The sequence below is a fragment of the Salvelinus fontinalis genome, chromosome 2 (assembly GCF_029448725.1).
Source record: "Salvelinus fontinalis isolate EN_2023a chromosome 2, ASM2944872v1, whole genome shotgun sequence".
NCBI lineage: Eukaryota > Metazoa > Chordata > Actinopteri > Salmoniformes > Salmonidae > Salvelinus > Salvelinus fontinalis.
In genome coordinates, this window is record NC_074666.1 from 42,808,462 (window position 1) to 42,833,978 (window position 25,517).

General features: G+C 44.1%; 1 protein-coding gene across 6 annotated transcripts in view; it reads right to left on the reverse strand.

Annotated features, from left to right (window-relative positions):
- Window positions 1–25,517, reverse strand: part of arhgap32b (Rho GTPase activating protein 32b) — a 220,560-nt gene that overhangs the window by 9,238 nt on the left and 185,805 nt on the right. For all 6 annotated transcript variants that reach the window (XM_055875737.1, XM_055875732.1, XM_055875728.1 and 3 more), the window contains 6 exons: window positions 19,807–19,956; window positions 7,971–8,073; window positions 5,843–5,987; window positions 4,894–4,976; window positions 2,587–2,694; window positions 292–437 (listed from right to left, as the gene is read on the reverse strand). In XM_055875737.1, the coding sequence (XP_055731712.1) occupies window positions 292–437; window positions 2,587–2,694; window positions 4,894–4,976; window positions 5,843–5,987; window positions 7,971–8,073; window positions 19,807–19,956 (735 nt within the window). The remainder of the gene's footprint in view (window positions 1–291; window positions 438–2,586; window positions 2,695–4,893; window positions 4,977–5,842; window positions 5,988–7,970; window positions 8,074–19,806; window positions 19,957–25,517) is intronic.

Genomic DNA, 25,517 nt, shown 5'->3' on the forward strand with positions numbered 1-25,517 from the left:
GGTGATCGACTAGGAATGCTTTGGATATCGACCAGGTGGTGACCACTAATGTACACTTTGTTATGGAGGAGACAAATTACTTGCATAAAAAGTGATTGTTCTGAGTAAGCTACTTTTCTAAATTAAGGGTCAAGTGGATTCTGCTTGCGCACAATTTGCTTGCGCTATGACAAAAGCACCACTGGCATTAAATAGAATCAAGCAAAATCCTGCATAAGAACTAATCCTCCAGCTTCGGTTAGCACCATGGCAGTGAGCATAGATGACATCCCAACAGGTTGGCATGCGTACCTGCTCCCTCCCGTATGAGCGAGCTGAGCTTGGGGCTGAAGAGGACGTCTACGTGGTTCAGTATGAACTCCACCACCACCGACTGGATGCGGACCTCCATGAAGGCTGCCGTGCCGCTGAAGCAGGCCGACTCTATCTGCTTGGACCTGGGGAGACGACATTGGGGATCAACCTTTTTTTAATGGCTCATTCTTCCACATAGGACTGTTGCGGTGACCGTACTACTGCCACACCAGCAGTCATGACCACAGTAAAATTCCACATGACCGTTGAGTCACGGTCATCTCCTTTTATGCCCTCTGGACATGCTTTGGTAGTACCCAACTTGCTAACTACCATCAGGTCCCAATGGCCTGGTACTCAGGGCTCTATTGTCCCTCTAACCGCTCTGACATCAATGCAAAGGCAATCAAAAAATCTCATCAAAACTGTAGGCCTATCATACATTCAAAACTAACCTCACTGTGATGATCAATTTGAAGAAAAAAGTTCAACAGCGGGTTGAAACAGTGTAAAACATGGATGTTGTTTCGACGCCTAACACCACAAAATGGACAGCACTTTCTAAGGTGATGATTCATTCAAAACACCCATAGAGCTTATGCAAATGCACAGGCTTATGAGCCCAAGCCCAAAAGAAAAATCATAATTAAAATTATGATTGTGCCATTATACAATACATAGCCTACTGCATAATACACATGGCAGAAAAACAACAGATTTACGATGTCGTTGGTATATATAATTGGTCTAGGCTATACTCCCAAATTCAACACATTTGAGTAAATCACCTTTGAGTGTGAACTGTATTATTATGCATACTGGATGGACAAAATGTCTATCCATTAGTCTGGGAGAGAACTTAAAGCCCTAGGCGATGCTGTTGGTTCATTGCTTGTGCAGGGCGGCTTACAGTTAGCCTACAATTAGTATATTTGTATTTGATTTTGTATAACCTAGTAATAGGGAATTTTTTGTATATTTTCAAAATGAACCTTTAGCTATACAGAATATCTCATCTCCTCTATCACTTTCTCAAGCATGCAGAGGGGCTGTTAAGTTTAGTGAAATGTCTTTTGTTGCGAAAACATGTTACTATCGATGTTGCCATACGTTTCACAAATTAAGCACTGGGTAGCTGCAGGAACAAGGTTGGAAACCCATGGCATACAGAGTTAGGGCGTAATATCACCTGTCAGTCAGCGAGAGCATGCCCCACCAACAGTGGTTGATGCATGGAGTGAAATAAGTTCTCTTATATTTATTTTTCAGCTACTCATATTAAGCACATTCTCCGCTATAAAAGCAACCTACAAAACGCGGGCTGTCATGTGCCTTTTACTGAGGAGTGGCTTCTATCTGGCCACTCTACCATAAAGGCCTGATTGGTGGAGTCCTGTCTTGGAGCTCTACGGACAATTCCTTTGACCTCATGGCTTGGTTTTTGCTCTGACATGCACTGTCAACTGTGGGACCTTATATAGACAGGTGTGTACCTTTCCAAATCATGTCCAGTCAATTGAACTTACCACAGATGGACTCCAATCAAGTTGTAGAAACATCTCACAAATTTGGAAAAAGGGAAGGGGTCTGAATACTTTCCGAATGCACTGTAGGACCTGCTTCAAATGATCACTTTAACACTCAACATGGCCACTTCATTTGTTGCGCACTCGCTCCATAATAGCTGAATAAAATAGAAAGGATATTTTTCCTAAGTTCAATTGTATTCTTCTTACTATAAAGTCATAAAACTACATAATGGCATGGGACTTATAAGCATATCTTGTCAGCTCAATGAACAAGCTTACAGCCTATGGCATGGAGCATAGACAAATAACGTAGGCCAACTCATTCTGTTCTTCTGAAATACATTTTCCTCATATCATGTTTCTTTAGACTGGACTAAAACAAATAGAGGTATTGTGACGGTGTATATTAAATTGATGTATTATACTTTTAAATGTAGATGTTCCAAAGGTGTGCATCAGCGGCTTTTATGTGTGGAGGCCTGGAGATACTAAACATGTTTATGTTAATTAACGGTCAATTACCGTGAGACCGGCAGTCTTTTGCATGACAATAACCGGCTGACGAAATTTCATGACCGCCACAGACCAACTTCCACAAAAATGAGGAAGAATTAGTTTGTTTCCTAAATCATCATATCATAGCTATTTTCGGGTACAAGATCAACTGCAGTTACTCAGAGCAACCTATATGTACTAGTACTATTGATAACACTGGTGAGATATGAACAATAACATGACATCGAACAAGATAACGTCGTCTGACCTCAGTAGGTTGGGTGCCCAGACGATGGCCAGGTTCTTGCTGTGCATGTTGGTGATGTAGCTGAAGGTGGCCAGTTGGGACAGGTGCCTCATGAGGAACTCCAGAGTCCTGAGAACAGGATGGGGGATGAAACACAGATTTACACACGTTCTATGACTAAATCTACAGAACTATGTTTTACCTACTTGTATAAGATCATAAGGTTCTGAAACTGTTTGAGTGGAATACATTAACCATCCATTATGTTTGTATAATATACAATATATATATACACAAAAGTATGTGGACACCCTTTCAAATGAGTGGATTTGGATATTTCAGCCACACCCGTGGCTGATAGGTGTAGAAAACCGAGCACACAGCCATGCAATCTCCATAGACAAACATTGGCAGTAGAATGGCCTTACTGAAGAGCCCACTGACTATGAACGTGGTGCCGTCTTAGGATACCACCTTTCCAACAAGTCAGTTTGTTTCTGCCCTGCTAGAGCTGCCCCGGTCAACTGTAAATGCTGTTATTGGGAAGTGGAAACGTCGAGGAGCAACAATGGCTCAGCTACAAAGTGGAAGGCCACACAAGCTCACAGAACAAGACCGCCGAGTGCTAAAGCGTGTAGAGCGTTAAAAACGTCTGTCCTCGGTTGCAACACTCACTAGCGAGTTCCAAACTGCCTCTGGAAGCAAAGTCAGCACAAGAACTGTTCGTCGGGAGCTTCATGAAATGGGTTCATGGGTTCAGCCCCACACAAGCCTAAGATCACCACACGCAATACAAAGTGTCGGCTGGAGTGGTGTAAAGCTCGCCGCCGTTGGACTCTAGAGCAGTGGAAAGACGTTCTCTGAAGTGGTGAATCACGCTTCACCATCTGTCATTCCGACGGACGAATCTGGATTTGGCGGATGCTACCTGCCCCAAGGCATAGTGCTAACTGGAAAGTTTGGTGGAGGAGGAATAATGGTTTGGGGCAGTTTTTCATGGTTCGTTCGGGCTAGGCATCTTAGTTCCAGTGAAGGGAAATCTTAATACTACAGCATACAATTACATTTTTTACGATTCTGTGCTTCCAACTTTGTGGCAACAGTTTGGGGGAAGGCCCTTTCCTGTTTCAGCATGACAATGTCCCCGTGCACAAAGCGAGGTCCATACAGAAATGGTTTGTCGAGATCATTGTGGAATAACTTGACTGGCCTACACAGAGTCCTGACCTCAATCCCATCGAATGACTGCGCAATGCCGACTGCGAGCCAGGCCTAATCGCCCAACATCAGTGCCCGACCTTACTAATGGTCTTGTGGTTGAATGGAAGCAAGTTCTGGCAGAAGAAATGTTATAACATCTAGTGGAATGCCTTCCCATCAGAGTGAAAGGGACCAGGGGGGACCAACTCCATATTAATGCCCATGATTTTGGAATATGATGTTCAACGAGCAGCTGTCCACATACTTTTGGTCATGTAGTTCATATAATGTGTCTATATCATTGTTAATGTTTGACACCCTTCCCAACGCAAAGAAATGTACACTGAACCAAAATATAAAAGTGTTGATCCCAGAAATGTTCCATATGCACAAAAAGCTAATTTCTCTGCACAAATTTGTTTACATCCCTGTTTACATCCCAAGATAATCCATCCACGTGCGGCATATCAAGTAGCTAAACAGCATGAGCATTACACAGGTGAACCTTGTGCTGGGGACAAAAGGACACTCACAACACACAATGCCACAGATGTCTCAAGTTGAGGGAGCGTGCAATTGACATGCTGACTGCAGGAATGTCCACCAGAGCTATTGCCAGAGAATTGAATGTTAATTTCTCTACCATAAGCCGCCTCCAACATCGTTTTAGAGAATTTGCCAGTACGTCCAACCGGCCTCTGGATAATGTGTATGACCACGTGTTCCAGTTCTCGCCAATATCCAGCAACTTCGCACAGCCATTGAAGAGAGGGACAACATTCCACAGGCCACAATCAACAGCCTGATCCACTCTATGCAAAGGAGATGTGTTGCATGAGGCAAATGGTGGTCACACCAGATACTGACTGGTTTTCTGATCCACCCCTATTTGTTTTTAAGGTATCTCTGGCTAACAGATGCATATCTGTATTCCCAGCCATGTTAAGTCCACCGATTAGTGCCAAATGAATTTATTTCAATAGACTGATTTCCTTATATGAACTGCAACTCAGTAAAATCTTTGAAAATGTTGCGTTTATTGACATAGATTGAAATCCTGTTATGGAGACAGCACTGTGTGTTGTAGCCTGTGTGTTCCTGCAGGGGGCAGCGTGGCTTTGCGCTAACCTGTAATGCGGAGGCGGCAGCTGCTGAATGACATCATGTATTTTGATGAGCCGCTCCTCGTCTGTGGCTGCTGACACGGCCTCCTGTGGAGCGGAAAGGAACGAGGGAGATAGAGGGGAGGATGGAGAAGAGTGGTAGGGATCAGTGCCTCTGCGTTAAGAAGTGCTTCATTAACACGACACCTCCACGCAGTCAGTCGGCCAGGGCCGGTGTAGAGGCACTTGCACACCGCTTGGCTAAGCCAAGGGGACAGAACACTCCCGCCGCCACCCTTCCCCTCTCTTCCATAGCAACCAGCAAACATTTACACCATCTTTACAGGCTACAGCCAAGACCATTTTGTTTGGTGAGGGGTTTTATTTGAAGTCGGAGTGAGTTTTGTATTTGTAGTACTAGTCGTTTAAAGTGGGTGCCATGCGCTTAGATTTTGGAGTGGGGGTTCCAAGATAAGCCCTCCAACAGTGTATTTAGTCTTTGGTGAATCGAGAATGTGATTACTGAGGGCCTATGACAATTTTTATATTTTACTTCGGGGGGGGGGGGGGGGGGGGGGGGGTCAGATTAGCACACTCTCATAACATATACAGTACTTCTTAACCTTGAAATAATTGACACTTGGTCCTGGCGAGGGTCTTGAATATACCCCCCAAAGAGACAAAAAAAAAAAAAAGTATTTTGGACATGGAAATTGGACGCCAGTTCGGGACAATGCGAAACCTAATAAATACTATCCACAAAGAGACAGAGCAGGGTTCCTCTTGGGCCAAGGGCATTACGCAACATTGCAACACTGAAGAGCTCTCAAACCAAAACAAAAGGGGCTCGTTGTAACTAGGGGGACGCCAAGCGGCAGCAGAACGACAGTGTGAGAAATCGTGATGTTTTCGTTTTGGGTGGAGGAGGGCACTCAGGGTGCAGTCCCCGTGCTGTGCCAAGAGCAGGTCCTTACGGAGAATTTCTCGTAGAGCTGATAGGTGAGCAGGGGGTTGGGCAACTCGCGGAAGTAGAGCTTGCACAATGAACCCACGCAGTGGATGTCCTGGATGTACACGTCTTTGGTCAGGTCGGGGATCTGCTCCGAGTCAAACTCATGCCTAGCGGAGGGAGGGATAGAAAGACATGGATGGAGAGCGAGAGGGGAGGGATAGAGGGGGGGGGGGGGGGGGGGGGGGGGGGATAGAAGGAAAGAGCGGATTGAGCGAGAAAGAGAGACCGAGACAGATTCATGGACAGAGAGAGTGAGCAAGTAAGTAACACAGAAAAATATAGACAAATCAAGAGAGGAAAATAGAACCATTCCTCCCATTGCAAAGAGGTGTTGGTTCATCTCTTCATCTTAGTTTTACATTTGAGTAATTTAGCAGATGCTCTTATACAGTAGTGAGTGCATACATTTTCATGCGTTTGTCATACTGTTCTGTGTTGAGTTTTGTGACCTGACGAACTCATGATAAATCCATGGAATATGAACTACTATGTAAATAAACAGAGCGTTCTGGACAGGACACTCCCTTTATAAATGTTTAGAAGTTTCTAACGGGAAGCTGCCATCAATAACTCTTACTTCATAAACAAACCCTAATTTCTTTGTTCAAACATCAGAGATGATGAAATTGTCTGAGCGCTTTTCGGTGAATACACTGAGTGTACAAAATATTAGGAACACCTTCCTAATATTGAGTTGCACCCCTTCTGCCCTCAGAACAGCCTTAGTTTGTCAGGGCAAGGACTCTACAAGTTGTCGAAAGTGTTCCACAGGGATGCTGGCCCGTGTGGACTCCAATGCTTCCCACGGTTGTGTCAAGTTGGCTGGATGTGAGTGGTGGACCATTCTTGATACACACGGGAAACTAGAGTGTGAAAAACCCAGCAGTGTTGCTGTTCTTGACACACTGAAAACGATGCGCCTGGCACCTACTACAATACCCCGTTCAAAGGCACTTAAATATTTAGTCTTGCCCATTCACCCTCTGAACGGCACACATACACAATCCATGTCTCAATGCTTAATAATTCTTCTTTAACCTGTCTCCTCCCATTCAACTACACTGATCGAAGTGGATTTAACAAGTGACATCAATAAGGGATCATAACTTGAGCAGATTTTCCTCCTGTTTTGTACATTCAGTGGAATGTGGAATAATGGTGTTGTCATAAATGCCACATTATATTAATGATGTAATCCTAGACAACCAAGGTGTAAAGTTGCAGTTGGGATATTCAACAGTGGGTTTAACAATTGGAAATCTACATTTGAAAACGGTTCCTAAATCTCAATCCTGAGTTAAACCATGCAAATAATTATTGCAGGGTTAGGATTATACTTATTCAGGAAAAAGAAAAAAAAGCCATAAAATACTACAAAAAACCCACACCATTCCACGCTTGGCTTCGAGACGCCAAACATTCCTTCCTCTTCACAGTCTAAAATGTTATAATTAAAGGATGAGATACTGGGAGTTCTCAGTTGGCAGAGTGCAACAATGTCACTTACTTGGACTGTTTGAGGACAAAATGAACAGTGCAAAAACGGGAAGAGAACAGTTAGGGGTTATGATCCACAGCCAGTCAACAGGTTTTTGACGAGGGATGCCCACGCGCAAACATGTACACACACACCCACCCACCCACCCACAAGTGTTGTTGAGGGATGCCCACAGTGCCCACACACAGGGGTAAATCCACACATTTCGCATGCCAAGGAAAAGATCATGGGAATTTCTGTTGAAAGTGCAAGTTATCTTTGATGGAATTTTGTTGACATGTATGGCACAAGTGCATTACGTTTAGGAGTTGCGTTTCACACTTTACTTACTGTGACGAGAGCTGTATTCATGAACATGTACTGATATTGAGTACAATGGCACCTGGTAGTCAAGGTCCATGACGTTATAAAAATACCTTTGCCTTCTCTGTCCACTGAGGGCTTTTGTGCAGAACAGAACAAATTCTCAGAAGTTGGTGGCTGGTGTACACTTGAGATTACGTCTATGAACGCCCTATGAGGCAGACCCATGTTTAACGGATAGCACTGACAAATCAGTGTGCGTGAGAGAGTGTGTGTGCGCGCGTCTTACCGTAGTTTCTGGATGTTGGAGGCGATTCCAGAGAGGCGGTACATGCCGTCCACCACGCCATGTTTCTCGATGAACTCCGTGCAGCTCTTGAGCACCTGGGGAACTGGAGCAGGAAACACAATGTCAGAGAACACAAGACACTCAGGCAACTTTAAAAAGGGCATCTCTACTTCAATCAATAGATGTGCACCGGAACACGGCAAGGTCGAAAAGAGGGACTTTGTCTTCCTCCTTTCTAAAGAACGAGCACATATTCTTCCTCAGGGGAACACCAGGTAAACGTGTTTTTGCATTGAGAGAAGCTTTTATGTTCTCTGATAAAGAAAAACATGAACTTCCGTTGATCAAAAGCAACATCTTGTGAAGGATCTTCAAGTTGATCACAGAATACAAGGTGGCGAAAACCAAATCAAAAGGCATTCGGCAAGTTGATTTTCAAAAGGCAATATTTGAAAGTTGAAGTCTGCAAAGCTTTGAGCTGCCTGACACCAAGGCCTGCCAGCATCACATCATACCAACCCTTGCTTTCAAAACGGGCACTTATATCCTTTACTGTTCCTAGTCTCAGTAGATATCTGGACAAGATAATCAGATAACACGTCATGGCCTGCTGCGAGGGCAGACAGAGAGAGAGGGCAGAGAGCGAGAGAGAGCAGGTCATGAGTAGATGAGCTCTTGAATCTTTCAGCATATTGTTTTTAAACGAAAAGATGGATACAAGGACAGGTCACTACCCTCCACAACATAACCTGTGTTAGGTGTTGCTGTGCGTTTTGTTGCTGTGCGATTTGCTGCGAACTTTACTTTGCTAGCTGACAACTTTACGTTTTTTGTTTTGTTTCTGTTTTTAATTACCGTTTATATTTTTCCATCGCAACTTTTTTCCCTCATTCAACCTTTTCACTCCGGACACTTTATCTGGACATGGTTCGTCAACACCTTCAACAGCCGAAGCTAAGTAGTAACATTAACATGATGTCTTCTAATTGCAGTCGCTGTACTCATAATATACAGGAGAACGATCGCCTTACGGCGAAAATAGCTGTGCTGCAAGCCCAGCTTCAGACGCAATCGTTAGGCAAGGGTATTTTCAGTGTAGGAAAGGAAGAAACAGCGTCTGTGCCACCAGTAAGTACAGATAGTAACGTTAGTATAAATCCCCCCGCACAGTCCCCGCAGCCGGACAACTTTCTCATGGCTTCTGGAGGGAAATGCTGTTGGAATGCTCAACCGGTGTCGCTCATTCAGCCGACAGAAACTTTCAACCGGTTTTCCCCATTATGTAGCGAGTCGGAGTCTGAGTCTGAGTCTTCTCTTGTCTCTACTCCTCCCGTTACGGGGTCTGAGACGCCGAAGGCTCCCACCGTTAGCTCTGACAAATTGAAAACCCTAGTCATTGGCGACTCCATTACCCGCAGTATTAGACTTAAAACGAATCACCCAGCGATCATACACTGTTTACCAGGGGGCAGGGCTACCGACGTTAAGGCTAATCTTAAGATGGTGCTGGCTAAAGCTAAATCTGGCGAGTGTAGAGAGTATAGAGATATTGTTATCCACGTCGGCACCAACGATGTTAGGATGAAACAGTCAGAGGTCACCAAGTGCAACATAGCTTCAGCGTGTAAATCAGCTAGAAAGATGTGTCGGCATCGAGTAATTGTCTCTGGCCCCCTCCCAGTTAGGGGGAGTGACGAGCTCTACAGCAGAGTCTCAGCACTCAATCGCTGGTTGAAAACTGTTTTCTGCCCCTCCCAAAAGATAGAATTTGTAGATAATTGGCCCTCTTTCTGGGACTCACCCACAAACAGGACCAAGCCTGACCTGCTAAGGAGTGACGGACTCCATCCTACCTGGAGGGGTGCTCTCATCTTATCTACCAACATAGATAGGGCTCTAACTCCTTTAGCCCCACAATGAAATAGGGTGCAGGCCAGGCAGCAGGCTGTTAGCCAACCTGCCAGTTTAGTGGAGTCTGCCAATAGCACAGTCAGTGTAGTCAGCTCAGCCATACCCATTGAGACTGTGTCTGTGCCTCGACCTAGGTTGGGCAAAACTAAACATGGCGGTGTTCGCCTTAGCAATCTTATTAGGATAAAGACCTCCTCCATTCCTGCCATTATTGAAAGAGATCGTGATACCTCACATCTCAAAATAGGGTTACTTAATGTTAGATCCCTCACTTCAAAGGCAGTCATAGTCAATGAACTAATCACTGATCATAATCTTGATGTGATTGGCCTGACTGAAACATGGCTTAAGCCTGATGAATTTACTGTGTTAAATGAGGCCTCACCTCCTGGTTACACTAGTGACTATATCCCCCGTGCATCCCGCAAAGGCGGAGGTGTTGCTAACATCTACGATAGCAAATTTCAATTTACAAAAAAAAATATGGCGTTTTCGTCTTTTGAGCTTCTAGTCATGAAATCTATGCAGCCTACTCAATCACTTTTTATAGCTACTGTTTACAGGCCTCCTGGGCCATATACAGCGTTCCTCTCTGAGTTTCCTGAATTCCTATCAGACCTTGTAGTCATAGCAGATCATATTCTAATTTTTGGTGATTTTAATATTCACATGGAGAAGTCCACAGACCCACTCCAAAAGTCTTTCGGAGCCATCATCGACTCAGTGGGTTTTGTCCAACATGTCTCTGGACCTACTCACTGCCACAGTCATACTCTGGACCTAGTTTTGTCCCATGGAATAAATGTTGTAGATCTTAATGTTTTTCCACATAATCCTGGACTATCGGACCACCATTTTATTACGTTTGCAATCGCAACAAATAATCTGCTCAGACCCCAACCAAGGAGCATCAAAAGTCGTGCTATAAATTCTCAGACAACACAAAAATTCCTTGATGCCCTTCCAGACTCCTTCTGCCTACCCAAGGACGTCAGAGGACAAAAATCAGTTAACCACTTAACTGAGGAACTCAATTTAACCTTGCGCAATACCCTAGATGCAGTTGCACCCCTAAAAACGAAAAACATTTGTCATAAGAAACTAGCTCCCTGGTATACAGAAAATACTCGAGCTTTGAAGCAAGCTTCCAGGAAATTGGAACGGAAATGGCGCCACACAAAACTGGAAGTCTTCCGACTAGCTTGGAAAGACAGTACCGTGCAGTACCGAAGAGCCCTCACTGCTGCTCGATCATCCTACTTTTCCAACTTAATCGAGGAAAATTAGAACAATCCAAAATTTCTTTTTGATACTGTTGCAAAGCTAACTAAAAAGCAGCATTCCCCAAGAGAGGATGGCTTTCACTTCAGCAGTAATAAATTCATGAACTTCTTTGAGGAAAAGATCATGACCATTAGAAAGCAAATTACGGACTCCTCTTTGAATCTGCGTATTCCTCCAGGGCTTAGCTGTCCTGGATCTGCACAGCTCTGCGAGGGCCTGGGATCGGGAGAGACACTTAAGTGTTTTAGTACTATATCTCTTGACACAATGATGAAAATAATCATGGCCTCTAAACCTTCAAGCTGCATACTGGATCCTATTCCTACTAAACTGCTGAAGGAGCTGCTTCCTGTGCTTGGCCCTCCTATGTTGAACATAATAAACAGCTCTCTATCCACCGGATGTGTACCAAACTCACTAAAAGTGGCAGTGATAAAGCCTCTCTTGAAAAAGCCAAACCTTGACCCGGAAAATATAAAAAACTATCGGCCTATATCGAATCTTCCATTCCTCTCAAAAATTTTAGAAAAAGCTGTTGCGCAGCAACTCACTGCCTTTCTGAAGACAAACAATGTATACGAAATGCTTCAGTCTGGTTTTAGACCCCATCATAGCACTGAGACTGCACTTGTGAAGGTGGTAAATGACCTTTTAATGGCGTCAGACCGAGGCTCTGCATCTGTCCTCGTGCTACTAGACCTTAGTGCTGCCTTTGACACCATCGATCACCACATTCTTTTGGAGAGACTGGAAACCCAAATTGGTCTACACGGACAAGTTCTGGCCTGGTTTAGATCTTACCTGTCGGAAAGATATCAGTTTGTCTCTGTGAATGGTCTGTTCTCTGACAAATCAACTGTACATTTCGGTGTTCCTCAAGGTTCCGTTTTAGGACCACTATTGTTTTCACTATATATTTTACCTCTTGGGGATGTTATTCGAAAACATAATGTTAACTTTCACTGCTATGCGGATGACACACAGCTGTACATTTCAATGAAACATGGTGAAGCCCCAAAATTGCCCTCGCTAGAAGCCTGTGTTTCAGACATAAGGAAGTGGATGGCTGAAAACTTTCTACTTTTAAACTCGGACAAAACAGAGATGCTTGTTCTAGGTCCCAAGAAACAAAGAGATCTTCTGTTAAATCTGACAATTCATCTTGATGGTTGTAAAGTCGTCTCAAATAAAACTGTGAAGGACCTCGGCGTTACTCTTGACCCTGATCTCTCTTTTGACGAACATATCAAGACTGTTTCAAGGACAGCTTTTTTCCATCTACGTAACATTGCAAAAATCAGAAATTTTCTGTCCAAAAATGATGCAGAAAAATTAATCCATGCATTTGTTACTTCTAGGTTAGACTACTGCAATGCTCTACTTTCCGGCTACCCGGATAAAGCACTAAATAAACTTCAGTTAGTGCTAAATACGGCTGCTAGAATCCTGACTAGAACCAAGAAATTTGATCATATTACTCCAGTGCTAGCTTCCCTACACTGGCTTCCCGTTAAGGCAAGGGCTGATTTCAAGGTTTTACTGTTAACCTTTAAAGCGTTACATGGGCTTGCTCCTACCTATCTTTCCGAGTTGGTCCTGCCGTACATACCTACACGTACGCTACGGTCACAAGACGCAGGCCTCCTAATTGTCCCTAAAATTTCTAAGCAAACAGCTGGAGGCAGGGCTTTCTCCTATAGATCTCCATTTTTATGGAACAGTCTGCCTACCCATGTGAGAGACGCAGACTCAGTCTCAACCTTTAAGTCTTTACTGAAGACTTATCTCTTCAGTAGGTCATATGATTGAGTGTAGTCTGGCCCAGGAGTGTGAAGGTGAACGGAAAGGCTCTGGAGCAACGAACCGCCCTTGCTGTCTCTCCAGGGCCGGTTCCCCTCTCTCCACTGGGATTCTCTGCCTCTAACCCTGTTACTGGGGCTGAGTCACTGGCTTGCTGGTGCTCTTTCATGCCGTCCCTAGGAGGGGTGCGTCACTTGAGTGGGTTGAGTTACTGACGTGAACTTCCTGTCTGGGTTGGCGCCCCCCCCTGGTTGTGCTGTGGTGGAGACCTTTGTGGGCTATACTCGGCCTTGTCTCAGGATTGTAAGTTGGTGGTTGAGGATATCCCCTAGTGGTGTGGGGGCTGTGCTTTGGCAGAGTGGGTGGGGTTATATCCTTCCTGTTTGGCCCTGTCCGGGGGTTTCTTCGGATGGGGCCACAGTGTCTCCTGACCGCTCCTGTCTCAGCCTCCAGTATTTATGCTGCAGTAGTTTATGTGTCGGGGGGCTAGGGTCAGTTGGTTATACCTGGAATACTTCTCCTGTCTTATCCAGTGTCCTGTGTGAATTTAAGTATGCTCTCTCTAATTCTCTCGTTCTCTATTTCTCTCTGAGAACCTGAGCCCTAGGACCATACGTCAGGACTACCGGGCATGCTGACACCTTGCTGTCCCCAGTCCGCCCGGCCTTGCTGCTATTCCAGTTTCAACTGTTTCTGCCTGCGGTTACGAAACCCCTACCTGTCCCAGACCTGCTGTTTTCAACTCTTAATGATCGGCTATGAAAAGCCAACTGAGATTTATTCCTGATTATTATTTGACCATGCTTGTCATTTATGAACATTTTGAAAATCTTGGCTCTCTCTAATTTTCTCCTTCTCTCTTTCTCTCGGAGGACCTGAGCCCTAGGACCATACGTCGGGACTACCGGCCGTGGTGACTCCTTGCTGCCCCCAGTCCGCCTGGCCTTGCTGCTATTCCAGTTTCAACTCTTCTGCCTGCGGTTATGGAACCCCTATCTGTCCCAGACCTGCTGTTTTCAACTCTTAATGATCGGCTATGAAAAGCCAACTGAGATTTATTCCTGATTATTATTTGACCATGCTTGTCATTTATGAACATTTTGAAAATCTTGGCTCTCTCTAATTTTCTCCTTCTCTCTTTCTTTCTCTCGGAGGACCTGGGCCCTGGACCATGCGTCGGGACTGCCGCCCGTGGTGACTCCTTGCTGTCCCCAGTCCGCCTGGCCTTGCTGCTATTCCAGTTTCAGCTGTTCTGCCTGCGGTTATGGAACCGCCACCTGTCCCAGACCTGTTGTTTTTCAACTCTTAATGATCAGCTATGAAAAGCCAACTGAAAATTATTCATGATTATTATTTGACCATGCTTGTCACTTATGAACATTTTTGAACATCTTGGCATAGTTCTGTTATAATCTCCACCCGGCACAGCCAGAAGAGGACTGGCCACCCCTCATAGCCTGGTTCCTCTCTAGGTTTCTTCCTAGGTTTTGGCCTTTCTAGGGAGTTTTTCCTAGCCACCGTGCTTCTACACCTGCATTCTAGCTGTTTGGGGTTTTAGGCTGGGTTTCTGTACAGCACTTCGAGATATTATCTGATGTACGAAGGGCTATATAAAATAAAATTGATTGATTGATAACCTTCACTCCAAATCAAAACCTACAACCTGATTTTGGACAAAATTACCTGGAAGGATTCTGGAAGTATTTTTACTACCAAGGATAGTAACTGCCAAGGACTATCCAGAAAACTTTCTGACAAACCAACAACCAGCAAAAGAAGCACAACAGAAAGCCAAAAATGTCATCCAATCTGGAACTGAGTAAGTAATGATCAGTCTGAAGCTACTTATAAAGCTTAGAAAGAAAATAACATTACAATCAACTCTAGATATAACTGTATAAAGACTGACTGCTAAGTTAAAAGGCTACCAAGCTTGCTAGGAAAGAACAGACTCTACAAAAATGGGAAAGCAAGCAACTTAACCTTCCACACAGACCATCCATGTGCATGGCACACAGTTATAAGAGCTATAAGAGCACACTACCCTTATTTGAAGAGAGCAGGTATTGATGAAGGGTGGAACATCAGAATACTGGAAAACAAGGACCCTGATACTGACACCCTCTGTCATCCTTTACAATAACAGAACAGTGATGGTGCAGGGCAACTTCATGTATTTCCAACAGGACTTCCAAAGAAGAGATCGCAGGTCAGGAGAAGCTTTCCCTTGGTGACGACTCCCCCACCCCGAGCGAGTGATCACACCTCTTCAAACTGCCCCGTCAGCCCCCCAGATAGCTCTCCTGACAACACCCCCACACAAAAGCCAGAGATTGTGCCCTTCAATATATTTCCCATTTGAGTCAATGATGGGGAAACTTTTTCCAAAACCCCAAGTGGCTAAACTCTGGTGTCCGAACACCCAGCAGCAGTCTCCCCACTTTTGCCAGGACCTTGAAGGACATCACCCCGATCTGCAGCCCCAGTACCTCACACAGGAGCAACAGAGAAACAGAAACCCTGCACAGACCAGCGAGACACCCTCTCAGAACTGCGAGACACCCCTTCTGGAGGACCCGCACCAAGAGGATCCTCACCCCCACCAGTCGAACCCTCTCCAAAACCTAGTCACACCCTGTATAAGCCCTCCCCAGATCAGTCTTATGCCCCGCCACGCCTGCAGAAAGGACCTCAACATGACAGGCACACATATGCCCAGGCCATGAGCAGACACAGGCCCCACCCCCACTAATACACCCACCCAAACCCCACCCCGCGACCTAAGAGGCATGTACCAGATGCTCAGCTCACACCCAATGGTCCGAGCCTAAACCACACAAATAACACTAGATACTATGGAATACAAAACTTTTAGTAACTCATCCTGGAATATACAAGGTCATCTGCCTTTGGACTAAAGAGCAAGAAACCAGACTTCACCAACGAAATCATAAATACAGACTTTGTCATCTTACAAGAAACATGGTATAGAGGAGATGGACCAACTGGTTGCCCTCTAGGCTACATAGAGTTGGTGGTCCATCCACCAAACTACCAGGTGTGAAACAGGGAAGAGACTCAGGGGGTATGCTAATCTGGTATAGAGCAGACCTACCCACTTTATTAAATTAATCAAAAAATGATTTACAAAAATCTGGCTAGAAATTAATAAGGATATTATCTCAGAGAAAAATGTCCTCCTGTGTGCTACCTACAGTGCATTCGGAAAGTATTCAGACCCCTTGACCTTTTCCACATTTTATGTTATGTTACAGCCTAACTTTAAAATTACAGACTACTTGAACAGAGCAATACGCAATCATGAGGCATAAAAGCCGAACAAACTGCATACTATTATGAAATGTCATACATGGATGGAAAATAGTGTGGAAACTTACCAGAAAACAATTAGCCAACAACAAATCCAATGCATTTTAGACAACTTCCTGGACAAAACGTTTCACTGCAGTACAAAGCCTAAATAGTATAATTGACCTCTCAGCTTCCTTATCAAATAAAAAAAACTGAAATCGAACCAGGGTCTGTAGTGACGCCTCTAGCAATGAGATGCAGTGCCTTGTATCACTGCGCCACTCGGGAGCCTGATAAAATATACAGAATAGAAATTACAATTGGCTACACTTAAACACAAACATCGTCACCTCAGCTCACCCAAATCCACAAAAGTGGAGACAAATTCGACCCAAATAACTATCGTGGGATATGCGTCAATAGCAACCGCGTGAAAATTCTCTGCATTATTATTAACAGCAGTTAAAACAATGTCCTAAGCAAATGTAAATTGCCTTTTTACCAAATTACTGTATGACAGACCACGTATTCACCCTGCACACCATTATTGACAAACAAACAAAACAAAACCAAAGTCTTCACATGCTTTGTTGGTTTCAAAAAAGCGTGACTCAATTTTGCATGAGGGTCTGCTATATAAGTTGAGGAAAGCAGTGTTGGGGTGGAAAACACATTATAAAAGCCATGTACACAAACAATACGTGTGAGGTTAAAATTGGCAAAAAAATACAGATTTCTTTCCTTAGGGCCAAGGGCTGAGAAAGCGATGCAGCTTAAGCCCCACCCTCGTCAACATATACAGTGCATTCGGAAAGTTTTCAGACCCCTTGACTTTTCCCACGCTGTTACGTTACAGCCTTATTCTAAAATTGATTACATTATTATTAATAATTCATTAATCTACACACAATATTCCACAATGACAAAGCAAAAACAAAGCCCTGACCTCAATCGCATAGAACATTTGTGGGCAGAACTGAAAAAGTGTGTGCGAGCAAGGAGGCCTACAAACCTGACCCAGTTACACCAGCTCTGTCAGGAGGAATGGGCCAAAATTCACCCAACTTATTGTGGGAAGCTTGTGGAAGGCTACCCGAAACGTTTCACCCAAGTTAAACAATATTAAAGGCAACGCTACCAAATACTAATTGAGTGTATGTAAACTTCTGACCCACTGGGAATGTGATGAAAGAAATAAAAGCTGAAATAAATCACTCTCCTATTATTCTGACATTTCACATTCTTAAAATAAAGTGGTGATCCTAACTGACCTAAGACAGGGAATTTTTAGATGTCAGCAATTGTGAAAAACTGAGTTTAAATGTATTTGGCTAAGGCGTATGTAAACTTCCGACTTCAACTGTATGATGATAGTCAACAATAGAGGAGTTAACTTAAGCACATCACACGAGGGAGAAGCTAGCTTATGACATCATATAACATTTGTCTAGGCCTGCATTTATGTGACATTCAAACAAGACATTTGACAGCTTGGTATGAAAGCTGTGCTGCTCATACAGACATACAGCAACTGAGGCTGACCCATAAAGTCAGGACAGATGTCATATCCGGAGCTGTGCAGTGATGTCATGTCATCTATCCCTGATGTCATCCCCTATCTCGTTACTGTTGGGGAGCACTGCTCTGCTCCAGTTTGAAAGGTAAAGTACGGTTGTGTCATTTTACATCTATCTCCGTTCCGACGGCTCTGAATGGCTGTCCGTCATAAGAGTTACCATCTCTGAGATCGCAAGTCTGTCATCTCCTTTCTCACATGACAGATGTGTGTGTAAACAAACATAGCACGTGCTTATATAATGAGGACAACTCAAGGCATGTGATTTGAAGACTGTCTGACTCTTCATTCACAAAGACTGAACGGCATCTAAAACCACTGCCATTCAAATATAAGCTGAATATGTGCTATGTACGTAGCATACAAATTGCCAAAGAAAAACCCATCAGAGTATTATTTCCTAGACGGACGCCTGCTTCTCCTAAAGCCACACCACTGACAACATGGGCAGTATTGTACTTGTGCAACAGTATGAGTCCTGCCACTGTAATGCAGTGTGATGGCGGCCAATCTGAACAGAGCAGAAGAGGCTAGTAGTGGTGAAGATGGCTGACACAACAGACGGCTCAGGATGGATTTGGGTGCAAACAAAGCATGTGTTGCCAGATCCCTCAGGCTCCAGATCAGTGGAGAGGCGAAATCTCCCTTTAACCACACTGCCGACTAGACCACTACGCTTTCTGTAAGCCACCTCAGTTGCCGTGGCAACCCTCCCTGGGCACCGGGGGTGGTCGGGTTCTCTCTGCATGCCCGGCCCATCGGGCTGTATGGGTCAGTGAACAACAGCTCAACCTCAAGTACATTTTTTATATTAACTTATCTGACCACAATCTCAAATTGAAACACTGTAACATCCTCAACAGTGATCCAAATGTACGAGAGTTCACAACATTGCCACCCTCGCATCTGTTTACCCGAGAACAGGTAAAGAACACAGAATATAAAGATTCAGTAATTGTAGCACCACAAACGTGATATACCTGCTCAAATGCATCTGCTGGGCTGCTTACTCTATATTGGTCAAACTTAAGCATTGAATCTTCGCATCGCAGAACATAAGGCTGCTATTCGAAATAAAAACACGGAATATGCTATTGCGTGCCACTTTGTACCCATAGAACGTGTCTAATTTCACCAAGGAGGTGATATCGTACGTAAATTCAAACAAAGAGGTATTCTGGCAGTACTCCTCAGACACTGTGGATCCAAAGTGGCTAAACAATGATTTTTCACTGTCCTCATTTCTATAATGTTGTTGCCTTGATTTTTAGGGTCTCTTGTGTCTTTTGATTCAGACACCCAAATATCACCTATGTATATTTAAACACTATTTCTCATATATATTATTTTTACATTGTGTGTCAATAGGCCACTGGGCTATAAACAGGAGCCAAGTGCAATGGTCAGGTCACTCTGAGGAAGACATCAGATTGACGTCGAAACGTCAGTCATCTGTTTGCATCCTGTACAATGGATTAAAGTGCCTTTTTTCGTTGTTGAGTGCTCCAACTCCTTTTTATCTCGATTTAGTCCTTTTTGGAAGTTTTTCTTGGTAAGCCATTCTCATGATTTTTGTCATTGTTGTTGAGTAGCCCTCTTCTCCTTTGTTTGCTGAAGCGTGAAAGCCCACCTGAACACTCAACAGCTCAACCTTGCTCTAGCCTCTACCGGAGTTGAGACAAGTTTGAGCCGAGCCCTGCATTACAGCAATGTTAGATGGAGACTAGTCGACCCTTTTACCATACTGTCAGTGACCATATTGCACAAAGAAGGGCGACTGTTCATCCTGAGAACACCCCTCAGCATGTTAGTGTTTGCATGTGTGCGTTTCAAGTCGCCAAAACACCACAAATGAGGTCAAAGCTGAAGAACATCTGGGGGTATGTGTGTGTGAGAGAGCGCGAGAGAAAGAGAGTGAGTGAGAGAGAGAGAGAGAGAGAGTGAAAGTCTCACCATCGTGGCCCGAGTTGAGGAGGTGCTCTCCCAGGTCACAGCCAAACACCCTCTCCCGGAGGATTCCCCTCTGCTTCAGCTTCTGCTTGGTGGGCCGCGACTTCATGAAGGTGCGCAGGAACGTGATCAGCTTCCCGTGCTTCTTAGACACTGCCGGAAACAGAGAAACGCACAATATGCTTAACACACACTCTCGCAGGTGTTCAGCTGGTGTTGCCCGCCTACGCAACATGAAATAACGCATTTAAAATGGTGAGCTGTGCAAAGTGATGCATGCATCCCAGTAAAGTCAGCATGCTTTCATTAGATCTTTGCAAAATGTTCAATACAAAGTTCAATGGAAACATAACACATCAGAGGTGGGAAAGTCTGAATAAGCCAGTCCCTGTGAATAACCCTTTTCTTTCTTCTTCTAACGCCAGCCCTTTTACAACATGGGATGATTTCTTGAGACTGTAATGACCCAAGCTTCACAAGACAATTAATGGGTCTGGAAATAGGTCTAAGCCTTTCAAGTATAGACCCCAGTTGTTTTATCCATTGGGAACAATGTGGAAAAGCTACCACAGCTTTTGGAGAGAACAATGGAGTTGGCATGCCCGCAAACCTTTGTTCACAAATCCTCCACTGCAACGTGTAGATCACAGAGCCATATTTTCCCCCCAAAAAGAGAATAGAGTTTCTCCAACGGAACACAAATAAGCCGTCCGCATTGGCTGACACGTTGCAGGGTAACCAACATTCCCTCTACAGACTACAAACAAATAAGCCGTCCGCATTGGCTGACACGTTGCAGGGTAACCAACATTCCCTCTACAGACTACAAACAAATAAGCCGTCCGCATTGGCTGACACGTTGCAGGGTAACCAACATTCCCTCTACAGACTACAAACAAATAAGCCGTCCGCATTGGCTGACACGTTGCAGGGTAACCAACATTCCCTCTACAGACTACAAACAAATAAGCCGTCTGCATTGGCTGACACGTTGCAGGGTAACCAACATTCCCTCTACAGACTACAAACAAATAAGCCGTCTGCATTGGCTGACACGTTGCAGGGTAACCAACATTCCCTCTACAGACTACAAACAAATAAGCCGTCAGCATTGGCTGACACGTTGCAGGGTAACCAACATTCCCTCTACAGACTACAAACAAATAAGCCGTCCGCATTGGCTGACACGTTGCAGGGTAACCAACATTCCCTCTACAGACTACAAACAAATAAGCCGTCCGCATTGGCTGACACGTTGCAGGGTAACCAACATTCCCTCTACAGACTACAAACAAATAAGCCGTCTGCATTGGCTGACACGTTGCAGGGTAACCAACATTCCCTCTACAGACTACAAACAAATAAGCCGTCAGCATTGGCTGACACGTTGCAGGGTAACCAACATTCCCTCTACAGACTACAAACAAATAAGCCGTCCGCATTGGCTGACACGTTGCAGGGTAACCAACATTCCCTCTACAGACTACAAACAAATAAGCCGTCCGCATTGGCTGACACGTTGCAGGGTAACCAACATTCCCTCTACAGACTACAAACAAATAAGCTACCCTTTTAATAAAATCAACTATATTGCATTGAGCTTGTCTGATGCTCTGTTGGATGAAAAAAGAGAAATGACTGAAGAGGGGGCAAGAGAAACCTGACCATCCTCCTCCCGCTCCTGCTGGCTTTCGCAGATTCTGCTTTTGCCGGTAAAAGGACACACGAGGAGACAGCAACCTTTCTCATGTGGAATGCCAATTTATCTTACAATTTCTACCGATCTGTGTGCCAGTTATGGTTTTCATATGCACATTTTCTTGGAACAGTTTAATTGAATTTATAATAATGTCATATCTTCAATCAGTCTTGTGGTTAATCAAAATTGAATTAAAATCTACATGAAAATGATAAAACTAAAAAGTTACTTCTATTGCCAACTTTGTAAAAATGGCCTAAATAAAACCAACTAATAAAAACGATGCAGCCTGCAGGAAGAAAATATCCTGATGAAAATAAATATCCAGGGCCTCCCGAGTGGCGCAGTGGTCTAAAGCACTCCATCGCTAGCTGTGGCACTAGAGACTCTGGGTTCGAGTCCAGGGAGACCCATGGGGCGGCGCACAATTGGTCCAGCGTCGTGACTGAATATTCAGTTATCTGGCAACAGCTCTGGTGGACATTCCTGCAGACAGCATGCCAACTGCACACCCCCTCAAAACTTGAGACATCTGTGGCATTGTGTGACAAAACTCAACATTTTAAAGTGGCTTTTACTTGTCCCCAGCACCAGGTTCACCTTTGTAATGATCATTCTGTTTAATCAGCTTCTTGATTTGCCACACCTGTCAGGTGGATGGATTATCTTGGCAAAGGAGAAATGTTCACTAACTGGGACGCAAACAAATTTGTGCAAATTTGAGAGAAATACGCTTTTTGAGCATATTGAACATTTCTGGGATTTTTTTATTTCAGCTCATGAAACATGAGACCAACACTTACATGTTGCATTTATATTTTTACTCAGTGTAGATATATTTGCTACTGCAAAAAAAAAAAAAAGATATATATATTGGTTGACCAACAGCCTATCGACCAAACAGTGGGCTCAGCCCTACCAGACATATATAGTCGAAAGCACTTTCACTTGTGTTTATACTGAGTACAAATGATGAGAAGCACATTGCTTCTAAATCATGAACCATACTTTCTGTTTTGCTCCATTTCAAGCTAAGTGGAGCTAGGATTTCCCCTGTGAGAAAGTGAAAAATGTCTTAGTGCTGTATCCCACCACAAACTGCTGAAGCACCTTTGTTTACCAACTGTTGAGGCATCAAAAAGGCTTTGCATAACAAGTGGGTGCCGATGGAGCAATTGTATAGGCCTACACCGACTGCCACTGTTATTTAGGAACCCACATCAACTGAAGTGGATACGAGCACAAGTCTGAAGATTGCTCTGCTCAATGTCAACTCCGCTGACAGCGAATGGGGAAATTCGAGAGATGCTCTTCAGAGAATCGAATTGACTGCGGGACAATGATGAGCTCATTGTTTCATACATCCTTGGCGAAAGCCTCCAAAGTGAAAACCATATGGTTGAAATATCGCACACGGTCGGGTAAAGCAACACACTGTACTCCGCTACATTAACTCTCAGATTTAAGACTAGCAGCCGGACAAAACGCCCCCCACGTTAGCCCCCCACGTTAGATGATCGGGGTGATGCAACTTTCCCAGCGGTGGCTGAAAGCTTCTTATATCATGGTATGCATCTGGAAACCTATCAAATGTCTGAGTCATAGTCAGCGGGGCAGAGAGCTGCTCCTCTGGTGGTTGGATGGCTCCCATGATGCTTGGACAGGGTGGAAGTCTCCATGGTCCACAGCAAGTCAAATTAAAGCCAGCAGTCTCACCCTGAGATCTGCATGAGAAACTCCAGGACAAAAAAGAATCAACTGGCATTCAAAAATGTGTGGAATTTTGACAGTTATGGGGAGCATTGTTGTGATAAAACTGGTGTGGCTGAATGTAATGATATTTCAGGATGCTCATACAGTAATAAAACTTTTGACATTTTGAAAGGAAAGCGTCATTAATTAGGACTAGTAAAGCACTGTAAGCAGCATTATGAAATATGCCAACATAATGCAGGCTGCAGAGGCACACACACACAGACACAGTTTTTATACATGACTGTCAGAGTCAACACAAAGCAGCTACTGTCTGTTCTTAATCTTTATTGTTCACAGTTAAGTACTAGTGTAGAGGGCACTAACAACAGTTATGGACTATAAAATAAAATGACTTGACTTGGGCCTCATGACTCGGGACTCCGACTTGAGACTAATGACTTGAAATTATTTGGCCAGGTTTTGTAACATTTTGTTATTCATTTTGTGGCACAGAGTCTCCCTGGATGACTCTCCATGCAGCCAGAGTGAGTAGCCGCAGCGTCGCCCTTGGCTAGTGAAACACACGCTGCCCTCTGATTGGACCAGCAAACTGTCAATCAACACAGATCGGGTGAGCTAACAGACAGATTGCTGATTTGCTGTGCAGTGCAATTACAAATTGTAGGGAACGAGGATTGCCATAATAAATAAATATGCAGCTCCAACAATTGTTTGGTGATCAAGAAAATTAACTTACTTTAATAGGCAACAATTACCAGCATAGGCCTACTGGTCTTTTGGTATTTCAAAATTGCTTGAAATTGATATTTTACTTAGGTTAAATTTGGAATTTGTTGTTAAAATGTAATATTCCTGTGGCGAACTCCTGCCAGTAGATAGCGCGTTGTTCTCTTGTTGAAATGTTTGCGGTTGCTTTTACACATTTAAATGCATTTGTGGTAAATCTATATTCCATCTAATCCTACAATAATTGATGGCGTTTCATCATTCCATCCCCGTAGCGTTTATTACACTTAGACATTTCTGTTTCATGTTTGGTTGTGACTCGAATAATAATGACTTGGTCTCACCACTAACAATAACATTCCATTTAGCACTTTTGCATAGCTATCCTCTCAGTCAAAAACGATCGATAAAGCTATTCGTAATTAACCAGATTTCCTGCCAACATTTTTGTTTCTCCTACTCAGGCCATTCCCAAGATTATCCTGGGAAACCTTTGGATCAGAATATCAGTGGGAAATAGAAGGATCTCAATTTTCTTTTTTTCTTCTTCCCCTCTTCTGTTCCTTCTGGGGCAGGAAAAATTCCACTCTCTGCACGCCATGACAGCTGCTGCTGAACTAACATGTGGAGAGGGAGAAAGAATGACAGAGGGGGAGAGAGAGAGAAACGAAGAGGAGCCAAAGCTTGGATGGAGGCCATAGACTGTGAGCTATCAAAACTGATTGCTGGAGCACACGTGATAGGTGAGGCTCCAGTGCGCTCTGGGACCGGATGTTTGTTAAAGAAAACATCACGCTCGTTCTCTGCTATCGGCCCTGCATCAACAGCCACATTCAATTCCATTAGGTTGGGTCGTTTCAAAGGATGCGCGCAGGCCGAACGTAGACGCAAACCACAAGGTCAAAGTTAGTGTTGAGAGGGGCATTGGTTGAAACCTCTCTGGAATTGAGATTGTTATTTAGATTGCCGAGATAACACTGACAAAAAAGGTATGCTTATGCCATGAAACTAAACCATGCGTTTCCAAGTAAGTCCAATGGATATAAGTCTGTCGATTGAAGTCTTATCTACTTGCAACATAAGTCCAACAATACTACTGGAGAGAAATGTAAACGGAATCCAACTATTATGTCAACCTCATGTTCTATTAGGAGAGCCTTATTGCAACCTACTCACGATCAACAGGCTTCACACTCCAGTTACCTGCTCAATTACCCCCTCCCCCTCTTCACAAGAGCCTCTCTTAAAGCCTTCTGCATACCTCTGTTTGGCTGGTACGAACCAGTGTGCTTGCATACTCCCTTAATACAGGGAAATTCTTGAGGGAAACCTGTTTCAGTCTTCCAGAGATTTGAGACTGGGATGGAGGTTCACCTTCCAGCAGGACAATGACCCTAAGCATACCGCTAAAGCAACACTTGGGTGGTTTAAGGGGAAACATTTAAATGTCTTGGAATGGCCTAGTCAAAGCCCAGACCTCAATCCAATTGAGAATCTGTGGTATGACTTAAAGATTGTTGTACACCAGTGGAACTCATCCAACTTGAAGGAGCAGGAGCAGTTTAGCCTTGAA